At 51.1% G+C, this 21,104-nt stretch overlaps 1 protein-coding gene across 1 annotated transcript; it reads left to right on the plus strand.

Annotated features, from left to right (window-relative positions):
* The first annotated feature begins 4,753 nt into the window (after positions 1 to 4,753).
* AMBP (alpha-1-microglobulin/bikunin precursor) lies at positions 4,754 to 18,618 on the plus strand. The gene is made up of 10 exons (XM_012461900.2): positions 4,754 to 4,963; positions 6,270 to 6,412; positions 7,942 to 8,018; positions 8,823 to 8,939; positions 9,704 to 9,805; positions 12,963 to 13,009; positions 16,003 to 16,084; positions 17,161 to 17,328; positions 17,653 to 17,826; positions 18,475 to 18,618. Exons 1-10 carry the CDS (start codon positions 4,847 to 4,849, stop codon positions 18,504 to 18,506), a joined length of 1,059 nt encoding a protein of 352 aa, XP_012317323.2. The 5' UTR covers positions 4,754 to 4,846; the 3' UTR covers positions 18,507 to 18,618.
* Positions 18,619 to 21,104: the final 2,486 nt, after the last annotated feature.

Consider the following 21,104-nt stretch of genomic DNA (forward strand, 5'->3'; position numbering starts at 1 on the left):
TCCTTATAAAATTACTCAGTCTTGGGTATGTCTTTATTACCAGCATGAGACAGACTAATACAGTTGGCCTCTTCCCTCTAGAACTGCCACTCTTCTAGGATCCCTAAACCCCAGGGGAATTCCACAGGATCCCGGTGATGTATCAAGACCCTTCAAATTCATTTGGTACTTAACGAAGAACATGTGGACTCAGAAGGACACTTTAGGAGCCCTGCAAGCTGCAGGCCTTCTGTAGATTGCCGGCACTTGGGGGCAGTTCTCTGAACCCTGAAACATGTTAGTAGTTCTCAAGAACTGTCAAAAGAAGGTCTCTGCTACCTCGGAACATTAGAATTGGGGGAAGCTCTTGGAAATCCTGAGGCACTGCAGGAATTTCCCAGGATTCCAAACCCCTAGAAGATCTTTCTGAAATTTTAAAACACTGTAGTCAAGTCGGGAGGGATTTTCATGGGCTTGGGGCAAGGAGGCCTGGGCGCGAGCCCTCTTTGTACCTCTTTGAGCCTTTTTGCTCCTGGCCTCTGTCTCCATCTGTACAGAATAATCTGTGAGCAAACCCCGGTGTGTCTTTCTGGAAGTTCTCTGCTGCCCCCTGGTGGACAAGGGAAGCTCACACCTTAGCGCAGTTCCGGCTATGGATGGAGTCCTTAGCTGGACCACACGCAGTACCAAGTGCCTACGATGATGGGGTCCCTCAAATGTACACACTTGGGGTGCATTTTCACAAGTGACCCTCATTCGGTTATTATTTCAGCTCTGAAGCCAGGGAGGGAAAGGACTTCCCCATGTTCCCCCAGCAAGCCACGAGGCCTAGGACTCAAGTCTCTGGATGGACTTGATCTTAGAGGCGGATGTGTAGGGATGAGTAACGATGCCTAGAAATCACAGGGCAGTGAGAACACCCCTCCACGTCGCCGGCCATGGAGTTATGGGTGCTGTGCAGCTCCAGCTACGCCATGGGGCCCCTGAGTGGACAGGCTGCGGCTCAAGGCCGTAGAAGCTGAGCAAGGTCAGCCATTGGAGGCAAAGAGAGGTCGCCCTGCCACTCCACCATTAGCAGGGGAGGACTCAAACCTTGACCACACCCTCTGGCCCGGCCCCTTCCTTCTTCCTGGAAAACCCCCCAGGGAGTTGCTTTCCTGGGTCTCTAGCTTACGCTGCCTCCTGATTGATCTCTCCCAGTTACTAATCTGATTGGCCTTCACTTCCGAAAACCCGCCAGCGCCCCCGGTGCACTCGGGAGCAACACCCCTCGGCCCCGCAGCACCGTCCCACCTACTGGTCATCAGCCACCTCCCCGGCCTCGCTCTCACCACTCCCTTCTGTCCCCAAGCTCCAGACCTGTGGATTTATTTTTATTTTTTGGATTACAAATGCATTTCTTTCTCTCTACGTTCTTCCTCTAAACCTTTGCAATTGCTATTTCCTGTGCCTGGAACTCCTTCCCCTCCACCACGCACCCACCCCCCTGCACTTTTGTCTGGCTCACTCCTACTCTTGGGGTCTGACACCCCCGCCCTGGCCCCTGCTTCCCCAATCACTGCAGCCCCTATCCTGTCTTATCATCATCTCACCTCGTCTGTTCCCCAACCCCAGGTCTTGAGGGAGCTCCAGGAGGCCTGTCATATGCCCATCCTGTCCCCAGCACCAAGCATGGAGTGTGTATTTGGCAAAAGAATAAGTGGACACAAGAATAAATGATGAGGGGAGAGCCTGGGTGCTGCAGTCAGGCCTATCTGGCCCCAATGTCACACTGGGTGACCTTGACCAAGTCCCATTCCCTCCCTGAGCCCCAGTATGTGCATCTGAAAATTGAGGCCTCTATTCCACATTGCACTGGACACCCTGAGGCCCTGAGGCCTCCTGCAAGGGGCAAGACCCTCCCCCACAACCAGATGGTTTTAGAACTTAGCAATTCCCATGGTCTCTGCCCTACGAAGGCAGGGATCACAGAGCCTCCAGCCTCCCACCCCAGCAGCCAGAAGGGGAAGAGGGGGCAGCAGCTCTCTGACCACTGTTGGCCTTGCAACCTTGTGCCCCAAAGTTAATTTTTAAAAAGCAGTCAAAAGTCCAAGTGGCTCTTGGCAGCATTTACTCTCTCTGTTTGCTCTGGTTAATAATCTCAGGAGCGTAAACATTCCCAGAGGCAGGAGAAGAGATCAACATCCTGGACTTCTCCTCTGGGCCTTTCCCCACCCCCCAGGAGAGGCTGTGCAACTGAATCAACAGCCCTGTCGAGAGAGGCTAGGACGGGGCTTCTCCGCCCCTGTGAGTCTCAGGCTTCCCATCTGGACAGTGGGGTTGGTAACCCTAGTCATGCAGGCCTGACACGAGGGGCAGCGAGCCATCTTGGTGCACTGTAAGCAGGCTTAGCAGGGTGACTTTATTGCTATTAACGGTTCATTTTTATTTATTTATTCTTATACCAGGCCTGCCTTCTCCAGAGACAGATGCCCTGAGCCACCACACAGGTAAGGCAGTGAACAGTTTACAGAACACGTCCTCACATGTTGTCTCTCTTGACCTCTTGACAGACAGAACAAGAACTGTTACCTGCAATTCACAGATTAGGAAAGTGGGCTTTAGAGAGGGAAAGTCACCCCCAATGTCACACGGAACAAGGAGAAGTTGGGGTTACCACTTCCTCGCTACCATCATGAACCAAATCATCAAAGATTAAGGAACTCTGTGAACACAAGGAACACAAAGATGACTGTTCCAGAAAGCTAAACCAAGACAGTAACTGTGTTAAACTTACATCATGGCTTTGAGCTTCCTAGCAGCCAAAGCAAGAAGGGAATGCCATCACTGGCCAAGGTTAGGGTGACAGAGCAAGAGAAACACATTATGAATAGAAGCACACTAGTTCCGGATACCAGTGAAAGAGGGATGGACTGACTGAATCTTACAGAAGGGACATGATACACCATTTTTTTCTGCACTGACTATGTAGGGAACCCCTCTATTCTCACATAAGCAGGGATCTTATTCTTGGGACTGCCTGCATGAAGAATTCATTCCCAGCTCTAGCAGACAGGTGGCTGGGAGTATGGAATGTTCCATACCAAGAGCAGGAAAGATGTAAAGACAGTAGCTTTGACCACTGGAGAAAGGAAATTCATAGAGAGGCCTGTGGTATGCGGGCAAGAGTGTGAGCTCACAGACAAACTGACCTGGGTTTAAAAAAAAATTCTAATTTAAAATCTTAAATTTAGGCTGGGCATGGTAGCTCATACCTGTAATCCCAGCACTTTGGGAGGCTGAGGTGATAGGATCACCGGAGGTCAGGAGTTCGAGACCAGCCTGGCCAACATGGTGAAACCCTGTCTCTACTAAAAATACAAAAATTAGCCAGGCGTGGTGGCTAATTAATTAATAACAATTAATTAATTAATAAAACCTTAAGTTTAATAACTACCATATTACTTTCCTAGGGCTGCTAGGAAATGTGTCTTCTCTCAGTGCTGGAGGTCAGACATCTGAGACCAAGGTGTCAGCAGAGCCAAGTTTCCTCTGAAGGCTCTGGGGGAAAGTCCTTCCTTGCCTTTTGCTGGCTTTTGGTGGCTGCCATCAATCCCTGGTGATCTTTGACTGACAGCTGCATCCCTCCCATCTCTGCCTCCGGCTTCACGCCACACCTTCCCCGTGCGTCTCTCTTTGTCTCTGTGTCTGAGTCTCCCTCGCCATTCTCTTATAAAGATACTGGTCATTGGATTAGGACCCCTGCCATCAGTTCAATGCCTCATCTAACTAATCACATCTGCAATCAGGTTCATTCTGCGGCTCTGGGTGGACATGGATTTTGGAGGGGGCACTGTTCAACCTTCCCCAAACACTCAGCTCTTAATTTCTTTGCTGGGACTGTCCTGGTGCATTGCAAGTGTTCACTCAGCAAGGCCAGGAGCTAGGACTATGATTACACCCATTTACAGATGAGGGAAACAAGGCACTGAGAGGTAAAGTGACTTGCCCAAGGTCACACAGCAGTGAGTGCCACCGTAGGCTGTCTGGCCCCCATGCCCATGGTCTCAACCACGCCTTTCCCAGCTACTCCACTCCCGGCTAGGGGACGCTGGACAAGTCACTTCGCTTCTTGGAGACTCAACTCATCTGCCTGTAAAGGGGACAAATAGCGCCTACTTCATAAGCTTGTTGTGGGGATTCAGTGGATACCCGTGGCACATGTAAAGTGCCTGGTATGCAGCCAGCACAGAGCAGGTGCTCAGTGAATGGAAGCTTGGAACTGTCATCATCGTTAACATCTCTATTATTTGCAAAGGCTAGGGCAAGCCTGGGGGTGGGAGAAGGAGCTCTGGGGACAGGATACCTGGGTTCTGGCCTTGGTTCTACCCATACACCTCCCTGAGGTCTCTGGCAAGTCACTTTCTCTCCCTGGGCCTCAGTTTTTTCCTCTGAGAAATGGGCCCAATCAAGCTTCACCTGCTGGCTCACAGGGCTCTGAGATCCAGATGGCATGACTCAGCAGAAAGGCCAGGTCGCCCCATCCTCGCTTGCCCCCAGTGACAGGTGGGAACCTCTGCGAAAGACTTTTGGGGGACGGAGCCCAACTCTGGTGCCCAGGGCCCTATGGTGCTTGGCCAATGCCTCTTCTGAAGCAGCCACCCCAGCCTCTTGGTACTGCTGACCCCAGCCAGGCTACAGGGATTGATCGCAGCTGGCCTTGAAGCCATAACTGACCCCAGCTGAGCAGGGCAAACACTGAGGTCACCTATAAGCCATAGGCCCCTTTCCCAGCCTCAGTTCACAGCTACCCCAGGCAGGGAGGCGGTGGCCCTTCTGTCGCTAGACGGAGCCTGTGGGAGACACCAAGGCCGAGGAGCCCAGAGCCATGAGGAGCCTCGGGGCCCTGCTCTTGCTGCTGAGCGCCTGCATGGCAGTGAGCGCTGGCCCTGTGCCGACGCCGCCCGAAGGCATCCAAGTGCAGGAGAACTTCAATCTCTCTCGGGTGAGGCTACCGCTCTCTGTGCTGGGGTGGAGGTGGTGATGGGTTGTACAGGCAGGTGGGTAATGCTGGGTAAATGCTGCCTGTCTCGGGGTCTCGGGCTCCCACTCAGACCCTCTGGGATTATGGGATCCTTGAAGGTACAACTCAATCCCCTGCCTTTCTCTGGGACTCTGGCTGACAGTCTATGAGTCAAACGTCCTCACTTTCTGCACTGTCCTCGTGGGCTCCGAAGGGAATCCTTGTGTTCACGAGAACCTGCTCCAGGGACGGCTTTGTCCTGCCTGCCCCATGCGGGCACCTAGCTTTGCCCAGACCTCCCTGCCCACCCCACTCCCAGCCCTCTCCCTGTGGTGTCTTTCCCTGCATCCCCTGCCCACGTCCCAGCCTGACTGTGGACAGAGACCTGGGGTGGCATAGGGTGGGCATGTGGCCGGCAGCTTTCGGGTTGGGTGTGCAGGGCTTATGGGAAAAGGTGAAGCAGGACAGAGATCGCAGCTGGGGGACATTCAGAGGCTTAGGCACAGGACAGACCTGCACAGGGGCAGGAGTTTATCCTGTGAGGGTGGAGTTCCGGAGCTGCCTTCCAGCCCCTGCTCTGCCCTGAATCCCGGGGTGGCTTTGAGTAGACGCTTACCCACCTGGGGCTCAGTCTCCCTGTCCGTATGAAGGGTCTCAGACCCTTCTAGCTGTAGTGTCATGGGTTTTGTTTACTTTTAGGGACAAGGAAAGGTTGTGGCAGAGGGGCAGTGAGAGCAGGTCCCCTGTGGCAGTCTGGGATGCAAAGGGCCTGGGGCACATCGGCCTGTTCCACAGGAACGTGAGGGTTCCCTCAGCTGTCCGTGCACTTTCAGGAGGAAGAGGCAGGAGGCCTGTCCTGAATGACCCCATCATGTTCATTATACTTTTGAAATACTTCCCAATATGGGGCTGTGGGCTGCCTTGTGACGTGGGGAGCACCTTATCATTGGAGGAGGAAAAGACAGGACTCCAGCTCTTGGGGAGCAGTGGTTGATGGAACTTTAGACAGATCCCACATCTCGATAGAGTAAGCCCTTCTGCAGGGCAGGCTGGGACCCCAGCCACATACCTCCTTCCTGGGCTCGCTGTGGTGCCTGAAACTCCACTCTTGGGGGTCTGTCCTCCCTTGAAGGCGTGTGGTCGCCAATTAGTTGTAAGACATTATTCCTTAAAAAGATGTCATTGTGAGGAGGAGGAGGAAGAGGCGGAGAGAGGGGAGCAGATGTCAGCCAGGTCTGCTTTGAGGCCTGAGACTGATGCAGGCTCCCAGAGCTCACCTGCCTCCTAGATCTACGGGAAGTGGTACAACCTGGCCATCGGTTCCACCTGCCCCTGGCTAAAGAAGATCATGGACAGGTTGAAAGTGAGCACCCTCGTGCTGGAAGAGGGCGCCACGGAGGAGGAGATCAGCATGACCAGCACTCGCTGGCGGTGAGCACATGGGTGGGGCAGGAAAGCCCAGAGGGACCAAGAGATGCCCATGCCTTCCCGGCTCCGCCCACCCTGGGAAGTGCAGATCTCTGCTTCCAACCTGGACCTTCCCGCTGAACCCAGATCCCTCTCCTCTCCATCAGGACAGCCCTTTTCAGGTGTCCTATCTCTTCCTCAAGGGTGAGGTCCCAGCACTGTGCCTGCTCTGCAAACTGCTGCTCCCCCTTGGACGTTCCTTAGCCCAGTGTGGGCACTCCTACCCGCCAGGGACCCAATCTGGGAACTGGGCTCCTCTCTCCGCCGTCACCCATCATCAAGTCCTGCCCGTTCTCCTCCTAAATCCCTGCAACCTGCTTCCTTCTCCCCTCCCCAGTGCCACCACCCCGGTCCAAGCCACCTCCCTTTCTTTCCTGGCTGTCTGCCACAACCTCTCCACTCTTTCCCCACCTCTGATCTCTACCCTTCCACCCCATCCACTCTTCACCCGGTAGCCAGAAAGAACTTTTGAAAACTCAGATCTACTCAAGACCCTTCCATGACTCCCCACTGCCCTGGGAGTAAGACTCAAACCCTTGATGTGGCTTTCCAGGACGCCCCCAGCACCCAGAACTCCCCGCCACACACTCTGCCATGTAATCTGAGTCCTACCCACGTGGACCTTCTCTCGGTTCTGGAACTCTCACTCCTCCAGGTCTTTGCACCTGATGTTCCTTTTACTGAGAGCACCTCTCCTCACTTCCCTGGGGATCCATCAGAACTTAGGTTTCATGTCACCTCCTCCAGGAAGCCCTCCCGGACACCCAGGTTCAGGTTATATGCCCCTCTGTGTGCCCGAAGAGCACCTCACGTTCCACCTCCCACCCATGTGGCACTTCTCACACTGATTACAACTGCCTCCAGCCTGCCTGCCTGCCCCACACGATTGCAAGCTCCAGGAGCTCCAGGGGTTGGGGTTTGTCTTTTGCTTTCTTATGTACCCCTGCTTGCTATGCAGATGCTGCCCAATAAATGTTCGTTGGGTCAATAGTGCTCATTGGAACAATAATAGCTAATACATATATAGTGCTTCCTCCAAGCTCTTTACATAGGCGGTGTCAGTGGATCCTCACACTAACCACGTGAGGTAGAAACTATCATCATCCCAGTTTTATAAATGGGCGAGAGAGACACAGAACAATACATGAATGAGTGCAGGAATTCCTCACTCCACTCCTCCTGCCTCCGTATCATGCGTAGATTTGATTAAGGAAGGCGGTTCTGGCGCTGGCTTTGCTAGGAGGCTGGCGTGGATTAGTCTTTTCTCTGTCCCTCCGTCATATGTAAAATGGGGGTCTCTTGGGCCCAGTGTGAGGATTAAAAAGACATTTGGAAATGTTCATTTCCAAATTAAAAAGCAAACAAAAACATACAAACAAAAAAAAAAAACTCCCCCAAACCAAGGCATTTGGAAAGAGCCCTGCAGGAGGGTGGGGTGTCAGGAGCATGCTCTCTACCAGGAGTGACCTTCCTTTTGGTTTGTTCATTTCTAGGAAAGGTTTCTGTGAGCAGACCTCTTGGGCTTATAAGAAAACAGATACTGATGGGAAGTTTCTCTATCACGAATCCAGTAAGTGGAGTGGAAAGAGACATGCACGTTGTCTCCTTTGCTCGAAAATACCTTGGTCTCCTCAGCTTCCTCTGCCTCTGTAATCTTTTTTCCCATTTAGCTGTCATCGGGCCTTCTGAACAACTCCTCCTCTTCCTCCTCCTTCTCCTCCCCTTCCCTCTCTCATTCCCTGCCCTCCAGTAGCCTCGCCCAGAGTAAGTGATGGTGCTGATTTCACCACTCTTCATGTCTTCTGAGGTACCTGCTATCAGCTGGTAAAAATTTACTAAGCATCTACCATGTACAGTGAGCATGATGCCAAGTAAGAGAGGGATTTGGACATAAATTTATCTGTTAGTTCAGAAAATGTTTATTGAATATGCTCTATGTGACAAATAATTGTGTTAGGGCTGAATATATGAATGTTTGGCTAGATAGACGGATGAATGAACAAATGATTGGTAACTGAATATATATATATATATATATGGATGGATAATTGAGCCAGCCAGTCAGTTACCTAATAGGTAAATTGATGGGGTGATAGGAGAAAGAAGGAAGGAAGAAAGGAAGGGAGATGGATTGATGTATGGAGAGGGTAAATGAATTGAGTGATGGTGGATGAATTAATGTGAGCACGTGGAGGAGATAGATGGGTGGATAAGGAGAGACTGAATATGGATGAATTGATAAATGGATATATGGGAGGCATGGGTGGACAGATGGACGGATGAGGAGATGGTGTGTGGGTGAATAGGTGGTGGACCTCCCGCTAGAAGTCTTCTGCCCACTGATCCCTTTGGTCTGCCTGCATCTCCCATGCAGAATGGAACATGACCATGGAGTCCTATGTGGTCCACACCAACTATGATGAGTATGCCATTTTCCTGACCAAGAAATTCAGCCGCCATCATGGACCCACCATTACTGCCAAGCTCTACGGTAAAGGCTTATTACTAGATGTGCGCCCTGGAGTTGAGGGTGGGAGAACATTGATTTATGGACACTGGAGTGGGTAAGGACAGAGAGTTTTGCTTCTTCCTTCTGACAAAACTCCAATTTGGAGAAAGGTGCAACCATTGAGTCTCCCTGGAGGAGGCAAAATTCTCTTCTTTTGATCTCTAAAATTCCAGGCCCAGAGAATTACAGAGCCTCCAGGCCCTTAAAAAGAATCAGCTGGGACTGGGTGCTGTGGCTCAGATCTGTAATCCCAACACCTTGAGAGGCCAAGGCAAGAGGATTGCTTTAGGCCAGGAGTTTGAGACCAGCTTGGGCAACATACTGAGACTGCATCTCTAAGAAAAGTTAAAGAATGAGTTGGGCATGGTGGCATGTACCTGCAGCCCTAGCTACTCAGGAGGCTTATGTAGGAATGTTGCTTGAGCCCAGGAGTTTGAGGCTGCAGTGAGCCATGATTGTGCCACTGCATTCCAGCCTGTGCAACAGAGCAAGACCTTGTCTCAAAAAAAAAAAAAAAAAAAAGAGAAGAGTCCTCTGTGGGGACTCAGGAGACCTGGGTGGGTAACCTGGGAGGGACCCCTCTTCCTCTTGGGAGCCTGTCTTTCCCTAAGTGGATCAAATAGATTAAACTGCATCAGTAGTTTTCGAATTTTCCCTAAGTGAAAATCACTGGGCAAAATCATTTCAGGCCCTTCCACTCCAGGCACCTGGTGGTACTAGGCGTCTCCTCTGCTTCCTCCCTGCAGGGCGGGAGCCACAGCTGAGGGAAAGCCTCCTGCAGGACTTCAGAGTGGTTGCCCAGGGTATGGGCATCCCTGAGGATTCCATCTTCACCATGGCTAACCAAGGTACATAGCATCCCCCCACCTCAAATTCCTGGCCCCTCTTCATCCCTTATGGGCCCCAGAGACCTTCTCAGCCCCTGGATCCTTACTATAACCCTCTGAGATAAAGAGGGGCCGCAGCCTCCCCTCTATAGTGAATCAAGAAGCCGATGGATTTGCTCCAAGTCTCACAGCTTATTCCTAGCAGAGCTTAGACTAGAACCCATTCAGTGTTCATTCTACTGTCATGTGTCTCAGGGAGGTGGTAGCCAGAATCCATAGCTACCTCTTAGGAGGCAAAAGAGTTTTGGGATTAAGAGCATGGGCTCAGGAATCGGAGTGTTATGGGATCTTTGGGGAGTTGCTTTTCTGACTGGAAACCTCTGTGGCCGGTGATATCTTTGCCTGAGTTTTGTTTGGGCCTACTGGGCTTGTTCCATCCACTTGGCCTGGCAGGCTGTGCCTGGCTCGCTGTGCCTGGCTTTCATGCTACTGGCCTGGGTCCCACACTTCAAAGGGAGACCGAGACTCAGGCATGAAGCAGTAAGGGGTGTGGGAGTGAGCGTGGGGTCCGGCCACTGCAGTCAGACCCGCTGGCTGCTGCCATGGAACGGGCAGCTCCAGGTGCTGGCATGAGTGTCAACTGTCTGTGAGGGTGTGGCTGGACCAGGTGCACCACAAGCATCTTCCCAGCTGGCACCATGGAATGCAGTGGTGCCTGGAAGCTTGGAGATGCCACAAACAGCAGGGCCCCAAAGAGAGAGTCACAGTCCTGGCTCGAGGAGCTCCCAGGTCTGGGTTCCCCAAAGGGCTGCAGCTTTTCTCTCCTTCTCTTCACCTGCAAAGTGGTGGGCAACAGGCGTGTTTCAGCTCTGTTTGTATTACAGTTATTTTAACTTTGCCATTTGGTGGGTCCCAAGTTCTTGTCCTGGGACAAGAAAGAATGAAGTACGCAGACAATAGGAGGGTGAACAAGATGAAGGGGAGCTTTACTGAGCAATAGAACAGCTTGGAAGAGACCCACAGTGGGTAGCTCCTTTCCACAGCCAGGGTGTTCCAATGACTGTTCAGCTCCTAGCAGAGAGGAGTCCCTGGAATGGGAAGTTCCTCTCTGCAGGCAGGTCATCTTATTGTCTCCCCTTGTCTCTCTGTCCTCTCTTCAAATCTGTCTGAGTCTGGGGTTGTCATCTCTGTCCTTTCTTCAAGCCTGGCTGAGTCTGGGGTTTTTATGGGCCTCAGAGGGGAGGAAGTTCATACCGACTGGCCCATGGGTGGCCATGGGGAGGCCCAGGGAAAAGCACTACAAGTTCTCCGTCTGGTTCACAGGACTGGAGGCCCAGCCCCCAGACTTCAGGCCCTCCCCAGCTTGAAGGTGATGCTTCACTGAGGACCAGCCCCCTTCCACTCAGGAGCCTGTCAGCTTCCTGCTACTATTCATGGCACCCAGGCTGTTCATGCAAAGGGGTGCCTACAGTCCAGTGCTAGGTTGCCATCAGCCCCCACTTGGCCTCCTTCCCATGCTTGTTGGCACCCAAAGTCTGGATGGCTGAGGTGGCAGGGGACTAGGGTGTCAGCACTTCCCTGAGCATGTGTACACCTGGCCAGCCTGCAACAGTACCGTGGCTTGGCCTTAATCTTGCTCTGAGATCAAAGCAGGAACCAACAGCAGGGAAAAGCCAGGCAGTGGGAGCAGGCACCCTAGAGTCTGCAGTGGGCAGGGGACCTTCCTGGGCCCCTGAGAGTGCAGAGATGCCTAGGTCAACAGCCACAGCAGGGTGGCTACAGCCACACTCAGGGAGCTCCTGCCCCAGCAACTCAGAAGCCGGAGGGCTCCCACTGTGCCCAGCTCCCACCAATTCTGTGGAGTGTGCAGCCTCAGCCACACCCCCTACAGCCTGGGGCAGGGGCTGCAGGTCCAAGCTGGGTCCATGCCAGCGTCTGGGCTGAGGTGACATGGCGGCAAGCTCCCTCCATGGCCCCAGTGCTCAGGGGTGCCCTGAGGCTCTCCTTGCCTAGCTCGAAGCCCTACCCAAGGGTGGGGGGAATTCCTCCAGGAGCAGATTGCAGGCCCCAGGCTCAGCCATCAGGAGTGTCAGGCTTGGCAGTCACCCCAATATGGGGCAGACCCTGGGGACATAGTGGCCCCACACAGAGCCTCCTCACGAGGCACAGGAACCCAGTGCCCTCAGTGGGATGGACATGGTGGTCTCACCACTGGCTGGGTCCCTGAAGTGGGCGCCACTCCCATTACCTGTCCTGGGTCCCTGAAGCACGGCCCCAGCTCCAAGCCCCAGGCCCACCTCCCTGCTCTGTGTGCAAGTACGGCACTGCCCTGGCCCAGCTCTGCCTCAGGACACTCTCTGCCCCACTGCATTATTCCCCTGCTGGCAGGTGACTTGGCCCAACCCCACTGTGACGGCCCCCAGGGTAGTGGGCTCCAGGGGGCTGCCAGGGGTGGGCTCCAGGACTGTCTACCTCCTCCCACACCCTCCCTGCAGTGATGGTGGGCCAGAATGGCAATGTGGGCTGGGGTCTAGAGCAGCAGAAGCTCTGGGCCTCGGAGTGGGTTCTACCTGGCTACACAAAGATGGGGGCAGCACAGTTGCCCACCTCAGGGACATAAGGCACAGGGGTCCCAGCTCCACCACTGCCACTCCCACAGTCACTCCTACCACCACTGCACGTGCCTCCCCCGTTCAATGGCAGTGGCCACTCCAGATGGCCCACTGCTGCCATCACAAGCACCTGGATTCAGACTTAGCTATGTGGCCTCTGGCTAGTCACCCTCTCAGAGCCTCATTTCCCTCATCTGTAAATCGGGCATAACACTGCCTTCCTTAGAAGTTGCTGTAAAAGACAGTGCAATAAAACCATTAAGCCCAACAGCCTGTGCTCATAAACGCTCAGCCAGTGTTCACTATTGCTATTCTGCCATGATGCCGACAAAATGATGCGGGTGGGGTGGGGTGGGGTGGACAGATGGGAATGATGGTGCAGCCACCAGTCTGTTGCTTTTCCAGTGAATGGCCTTGAGCAAGCCATGCAGGCAGGACCATTGATGAAGTAGACTAAGGCACGAGAAGTTCCCGGCACGATGCTCACCAAAGTTACAAATCTGGGTCTAGGATGGCCCCTGAGCCTGGTCCTCTTATTCACGCCTCTCTCCTGCTCTGTGACCTAGGTGAATGCGTCCCTGGGGAGCAGGAACCACAGCCCATCCTACACCCGGTGAGTGCCTCAGCCCCCCACCCCATCCCACCCAACTCTGCCCCAGGCACGCTGCACACTCTCGATCCTGCTGCGGTAGGAGGCAGAGTCATGGGGAGGGGCTGAGAGAAGGTAGTGATGGGCATGAGTGTTGAAGTCAGACTCACTGGGGCTCCATCTTGATTCTGCCACCTGGGATAGCTGATGATCCATCTGGACCTCACTTTTCTCATCTTCGAAATAGGATGATTACACTTACCTTCCAGGCTTGTGGTAGAATTTAATGCCATATAGAAAAGTTCTTAACATAGTGCCTAAAAGTGTCTAAAAGAAGTAAAACACTCAGTAATGAAATAACAATACTCAATAATGAAATAATGATATTCAGTCCATGAAAATAAATCATCAACTGGTCTCCCTAAAAATCAGCAAACCTGAGAACAAACAGCTTCTCAAACCATCTCTTTTCCTATGTTGCCTCCTGATTTGTGGGGCTTCCTTTTGCTTCCCTTTTATTTTCCTGCCTTTTGCCATGTTGATTACGCTTTCTTCATTCTCTTTTCTCTGATTATTTGGAAAATTACATATCCTATTCTACTGTTGTACGTATGTACATGGGTGTATATCTGTGTGTGTACATATGTAAGTGTATGTAATATTTATTTAGAAAAATATTGAAAATTGAAAAACTATGAACCCTCCACAAAAAGACAAAATGTCCTTGTTCCTACATAGAGTCAACAGTTAACACATTATATATTTGCTCCCATATTTTAAAAGAAAATGACCATTGCTCTTATAAAAATAATAAATGCTCATTATAAAGAATTAAAGTAATATAGAAAAGTATAAAGATAAGTAAAAGGTTTTTGTTTTTTATAAATCACACCACCTCAAAGCTATCAGCAATCACACAATTTCTGGAATCTTACCACACGTGGGTAAAAGGACTTGTAGAAAAAAGGACAAATCGATTATCATATTTAGATATACTCTTATTAAATGGGATTATACTACAGGTGATATTTTTAATTTTTAAAAGCATTATTTGTAGTTTTACTTGAATTTTTTTTTTGAGGTGGAGTCCCACTCTGTCACCCAGGCTGGAGTGCAGTAGCACAATCTCGGCTCACTGCAACCTCTGCCTCCTGGGTTCAAGTGATTCTCCTGCCTCAGCCTCCTGAGTAGCTGTGATTACACGCACACACCACCACACCCAGCTATTTTTTTTTTTTTTTTTTTTTTTTTTTAGTAAAGACAGGGTTTTGCCATGTTGGCCAGGCGGGTCTTGAACACCTCACCTCAGGAGATCTGCCTTCTTTGGCCTCCCAAAGTGCTGGGATTACAAGCAAGAGCCACTGTGCCTGGTCTTTTGATTTTTTATTTTTATTTTTTAAGAAACTAAAGTGGACTTCTTGAATTTCAAATAAATATTTATTCACAAGAAGATTGATGTCCTAAAGATTCTTCTAAAGTCAAGGTTGTGAAAAGACATTTAAGAAGCGGCCATCGCTGTATATTTTTAAAGCGTAGATTCTGACTGGCGTGAGATGGTATTTCAATGTGGTTTTGATTTGCATTTCTCTAATGACCAGTGATGATGAGCATTTTTTCATATGTTTGTTGGCCTTATGTATGTCTTCTTTTGAAAAGTGTCTGTTCATATACTTAGCCCACTTTTGAATGGGTTTGTTTTTTTCTTGTAAATCTGTTTTAGTTCTTTGTAGATTCTGGATATTAGCCTTTTGTCAGATGGGTAGATTGCAAAAATTTTTCCCATTCTGTTGGTTGCTGGTTTACTCTAATGCTTGTTTCTTTTGCTGTGCAGAAGCTCTGGAGTTTAATTAGATCCCATTTGTCTATTTTGGCTTTTGTTGCCATTGCTTTTGGTGTTTTAGGCATGAAGTCCTTGCCTATGCCTATGTCCTGAATGGTATTAATAGCCTAGGTTTTCTTCTAGCATTTTTATGGTGTTAGGTCTTATGTTTAAATCTTTAATCCATCTGGAGGTAATTTTTTAATGTTCAACAATTTTCTACTTTCACATACTCATTTCCATCACTGTTGGCTCCTGTTACATGGATGTATGTCATCTTTCTTTTTTCTTTTGGTTGCATGTCATCTTGAATTTCAGGGAAGGTTTAAGTGTTCTTGTTTCTTATTGCCATCAACCTGAATTCCAGAATATCCAGAATGTCTCCCATTTAGTGAGGATATTTCTTCAGCCCAACCCAATTCTGGCAGTTGCAGGATTTAACTTGTCCCATGATTTTTCTCCGTTTCTCTATCCTCATCAAGGAAAGCCTATATGCCACCAGCTTGAGACTGGTCTGGAAGACAGTGGAAATTCTTGACAGTTTTCACAGTGTGTTGCCCCTGAAAAGGAGATGGGAAATTCTGAGGTTACTACAGGTAGCTTCTCGAGTTCCAGGTCTCACCTGTGGGCAGGGTTGCTGTCTACTGGCCAGCAGTTTCCTGGTCATCTCTTGACAGCTTTGACAGCCTGCCCTGCTCTGCAGTCCCCACCACCACAACAAGGAGTTAGGATCAGTCTCAGGGTCCCTTCTTTCTCTCTGGATTTTTTTTTCTGCAAGCAGCTAATGATGATCTGGTCAGCCCTTCCTGCAAACCAGGTGCACCTGTGCTCTGTCGTGCAAAAATGCCTTCACATTTTTAGTGTGAGGATGCTGCTCTCCCCTGGTTTCCAACTCTGGGAGATAGCCTTTTTTCATTACTATAGTCTTGTAGGCACTTCAACTGGAAGTTGGATATGGGGCTATTGTCATAACTCATGGTTCTGAATTACATCTCAGACCGGAAATCTGTCCTGTGATGCCTATTCGGGAATTCCGGTTGATGCTTTTGGGAAAACAGTCCATGAACCAGTCTAGGAGCTGTGTTCCTACCTATACCCTGATTCCCAAAGCAAGTTGTTCATCTGTATATTCCAGGGGTACAGGAAAGTAATAGTGGCAAGGGGTCTGCAACTGCTTCTTCTCTTTCTGTTCCCCCAGAGAGCCCGGAGGGCTGTGCTCCCCCAAGAAGAGGAAGGATCAGGGGGTGGGCAACTGGTAACTGATGTCACCAAGAAAGAAGGTAATGAGCACCTGCCTTTTCACCCCCTCTGCCATACTTCAGAGAGGAAGGGCCCACAGTTGGCTCACCCTGGCTGCTTTCATCACTGCAAAGTCTCTTTATCTGTTAGAGACTCAAGGGCTGGACTGAGAAAAGACAAATCAAGTACTCTGCACTCTGCCAGGGGATGTGGGTGCAGAGTGAGGAGCATGAGGCATGGTCCTGAGCTTGAGAACTGTCAGCTTCATGATGAGACGCTGGTCCTTGCCCTGTCTGTATGACTGTGTGGCCTCCTAGCCTTGGTTTCCTCATCCATATTATGGGATAATAACCTGTGGGGCTGAACATCAGGGCTCTTGTAGAAGCAAGTGGGGGAGGGACATGGGAATGCTTTGCGTAGTTGACAGTGTTCAGGAACAACTTCCTCTCCAACTCACTCAGCAAACCCTGAACCTGCTCTGCCCCAGACCCTGTGCTGGGCACTGGGGTCATATAGACCACTTGTGTCATTTTGGAACTCCTGGTCTAGCGGGAGGCATCCAAGGGAGAAGGTTATGGACCCCAAAGGAAAGGTCAGTTAAAGCGCGGGGGGAGCTGAGAGGTTGGAGGGGTGGGGGCATCCAGAGACGTCATGGATAAAGGGGAATTCTTCTGTGTCCAGGCATCCAGGTGAACTTTTATGAAGGGTGGCATCTCAGGGGGCAAGGAACAATGGAAGCAAAGGCAGGATGGGTGAGACTTGGTGAAAAGGTCAGGCTGGCCAGTGTGGTGCTGGTGAATACGTCATCAACTACTATTACAGAGTTTTGGGGCAGACAAGACCAATACAGGGGACAGTGGGTCTGTGGTTCACTGGTAACTCCCCATGACATGGAGTGGAATGAGCACTGCTTTTGGAGACAGGGTTTTAAATCTTACCTCACTCTATGTGACCCTGGGCAAGTTACTTCACCTCTCTGAGGGTCAGTTTGCTTATCTAAAAAGAGTCGATAATCCTTTTAGTGAACATTAAATGAGATGACACATATTAAGCACCCAGCCTGATCACAGGTACACAGTCAACACTTGGTCAGTGCTGCTGGTCTGTCCCTCCCTAGATTCCTGCCAGCTGGGCCCCTCGGCAGGTCCCTGCATGGGAATGACCTACAGGTATTTCTATAACGGCACATCCATGGCCTGTGAGCCTTTCCAGTATGGCGGCTGCATGGGCAACGCTAACAACTTCATCACGGAGAAGGAGTGTCTGCAGACCTGCCGGACTGTGGGTGAGTGCGGGCCCCCACCCTGGTGCACTCAGCACCCTCGAGCCCCTGTCCCTCCTGTAGACCACCTGCTAATTGAAAAGGTGGCTAAGAGAGGGCACTCCAGGAGTAGAACTCCGGGTGGTTTCCTGAAATCATAGGAGTCCACATTTGGATGTGGAGGACTTCAGGCAAATCATTTTCTTTCTGTGGGCATCAGTTTCCCCATCTGTCAAAGAGGGATGAGGTGTTCCAGATGAGCAGGGCCCTCTGGCTCAGCAGTCCCACGTATGTCTGATCAGCAGTCACAAGGGTTTCTCATGTTCCATGCCTCTCCCTACTCCACAGCGGCCTGCAATCTCCCCATAGTCCCGGGCCCCTGCCGAGCCTTCAACCAGCTCTGGGCATTTGATGCTGTCCAGGGAAAATGTGTCCTCTTCATCTACGGGGGCTGCCAAGGCAATGGGAACAAGTTCTACTCAGAGAAGGAGTGCAGAGAGTACTGCGGTGTCCCCGGTGATGGTAGGCAGCCCTGCGGAGTACCAGGCTGGGGCGAGGGGCCATGGGAGTCCAGGTGGGAAGGCCCTGGGAGGAGCAGGGGTCTGGAGAGCTGAGTTCAGGACTCTCTACCTGGTAAGCAGCCCATTTACTCTCTGAAATGGGATCGAGCCAGAGGCCTTACCCCAGCTAGCATTGGGCCCTGGGGAGGTACTAACCAGGCACTGGCAGAGGGTATGCAGGGCTGGCTGAGGAGTGGGGCAGAGCTGGGCTCTACTTCTGCACCTGCAACGTTGAGCAAGTGCCAGTGAGTGTCAGTTTCCTCTGTAAAATGGGACAAAGCACCTGCCTTCCAGCCTTCCGGTACCTGACGTGGAGTTAGTACTCAGCTAATGGCAACTGCTACTAATAATGACGACAGTGACACAAGGATGACAGTAATAGCATTCTAGGGAACAGCAGCCATTCAGGGTGTCTGTGCCTTGATTTTTCCACTGGAAAATGGCACCTGCGGTAAATCAGAAGAGGGAAAAACTCCGATCATTTTGTGGAATGCCCTTTGGAGATCAATCATTCAGCAAGCAGAGGATACTGGCCCCAGGTGACAGCTGCCTTCCCTCCCCTGAGTGTCCCTGCCCACGGACCCCTCCCTGAGTCTCTCTGTGTCCACAGGGGACGAGGAGCTGCTGCGCTTCTCCAACTGACAACTGGCCGGTCTACAAGTCAGAGGATGGCCAGTGTCTGTCCCGGGGTCCTGTGGCAGGCCACACCAAGCAACCTGGGTCCAAATAAAACCTAAATTGTAAACCCCTGAAATTCTGTGTCCTCATTGTTCATTGTCATCACAACTGTAACCAGGAGGCAGAGGGGAGAAAAGGCCAGGGTGGGGCCATCTGCAACCCCGGCTTTCCCCAGACACGAAAACTCTGTTGGAAACGCAATAGAACTATCTTCTTCAGTACCTGACACTGGCTGTGCATATTATGAAACAAATCACAGCTCTATTTACAATAGTGTAAAATGGGATGATTTTGTTTTGTTTTAACGAGGTTAGGAAAGAAAGGAGGAAGCAGCTCTGGGAACTTGTTTCTGGGAGAGGTTTGATGGGTCATCAGTGACCCAGGCTCAGAGGGAATAATTGTGCTCCGTAGTGCCCAGGCAGCTCAGGGCAGACAGCCCACAAGTGAATGAAATGAGTCCCCTGTGCTTTGCCACACCAAACACCTCCCCAAGGTTTTACGTCAGCTGCTGCCACATCCCCAGAACCAGCTGCCTGGAACTGGAAAGCCTCAGGTGTTTCTTTGCAAGGCTCTGGGGACCCCATCCCCTGGGACCTTCCCCTGGGCCTTTGTCCTGAAAGGAGAGTGCTCACTGACCTTCAAATTGTGACCAGGGCAACCGCTTTGTGTCCAGGCATTTGACTGGGACACTTGGTACAACTTTTCACTAAAAATAAATTCACAATGCTCATCTCAGGAGGTGCCAGGAATCCTTTTTTTTTTTCCCTCCTCATTCTTAGGAAAGGGACTAGGTGGGCTGTCTAGAGCAGCTCAGGACACACCTGGCCCAAGAGCAGGACTCCAAGAGCCTCCAGTGTAGACACACAGGCTTTACGAACATCTGATTTATAAATACCTCTTGCTACCTTCATCCACCCAGAGCCCCGGCGGCAGGAATTGGAAGCCCCAGCTTCGTGGGTTCTGATGTGAAGAGCTGACCCTGGCAGAGAAACCCAAGCAGGGACCTACCTCCTCCTCTCTGTGGGTGACCAGCATCCTAAGGGCCGATGGCTAGTCCACTCCTGGGTTCACCTTTTGTGCTCATTTGCTTGAGAGACCGGGCAGGAAAGGAGGGATTCCATAGTTCTGGTTGAGGGGATGAAGCTGGAGACAAGGACTGGGGGTAGAAAGCTTTGCAGTCCCCTAGGCCAGACACATCAGACCCTCCCTTTGTCTCCCCCAACATCAGAGCATGGGGCTTCCAGGTTCCAACAGAGAAGACTGCCCTGAGGGTCAGCATCTGTGGTCACAGCCAGGACTTTCTGGGCGGAAGCAGGTGGGGTCAGGTGTAGGGAGACAGGCAATTGTCCAGGAGAAGTGAGAGGCCCTCCGGCCTCGGACTGACTAAGGTCCTCCCATCCTGTGTCCACATCCTGTTCCTTCCACACGTGCCTCCCATGCCAGGGCCAGCCAGCCACAGCAGTTCGAAGGAGCCATGCTGAAGAGTGATAGTTGGAAGTGACTTGAACTGAAAGACAAATGCCTAAATTGGAGGGTGCGAGCTGCAGGGGCACAGGCCAGCTCCAGCTGGTGGATGGACGTGTTGCTCATGAGGTGTTTTTTTTTATGTTTTTGAGACAGGGTTGCGCTCTGTCACCCAGGCTGGAGTGCAGTGCCATGATCTTGGCTCACTGAATCCTTGACTTTCTGGGCTCAAGTGATCCTCCCACCTCAGCCTCCTGAGTAGCTGGGACTACAGGTGCATGCCACCATACCCGGCTAATTTTGGTATTTTTGTTGTTGAGACAGGTTTTGCCATGTGGCCCAGGCTGGTCTTGAACGCCTGAACTTAAGCAATCCTCCCACCTTGGTTTCACAGTCTTGGGATTACAGACATGAGCGCCCACATCTGGCTGATGTATTTTTTCACAGCTCTGAATCTGTCACTTGAAAATTGAGTTTCCACCTAAAAATCTGGGTTTCTCAGTTCTCTTGAAAATAATTGGCATCCTGATGCCAGCGATGAGCTGGGGCTTAGCAGAGATGCCCCCCTGAAGGGCCTCGCCTTGTGTAACTAGCTCTGCTCACCGGCCTGCCTGGTCCGGAGGCATTTGACTCACTCTGTGACACTTGCTACAACTTTTCGCTAAAAATAAATTTAAAAATCAATGTACCCTAGCTTTTAACCCTCAGGCGTGGGATAGGGGTGCAGAACCTTGTGACCCCGAGTCAGAGGAATTCACAACGCTCATCTCAGAAGGCGCCAGGAATCTTTCTCAGCACAGTGGACACTCCTACCTTGAAGATTCACTCCATTCTTAAATAGTCTCACCTCAAATTTCTCTTTCAAAGGTGCTGGGCATACTCATTTATTTCCATTACAAAATAAATGTAGCTGTAGCTGCTTAATAAAGAAACCTCTTTATTTTTTCCCTTTTTAAAGCTTTTTTTTTTTTTTTAAATCCAGAGGCTGCTCCTTTAGCTGTGAGGACTCCCGGGCCATGCCCTGGCCTTATTTGACTGCGATGTTCAAAGCATGGGGGAGGACTCCTTCAGCCACAGCAGGACTCCTGACTTTTCATT

This window comes from Aotus nancymaae, unplaced genomic scaffold, assembly GCF_030222135.1.
Source record: "Aotus nancymaae isolate 86718 unplaced genomic scaffold, 86718_ANA_hifiasm-v0.15.2.pri h1tg000003l, whole genome shotgun sequence".
Classification (NCBI taxonomy): Eukaryota; Metazoa; Chordata; class Mammalia; order Primates; family Aotidae; genus Aotus; species Aotus nancymaae.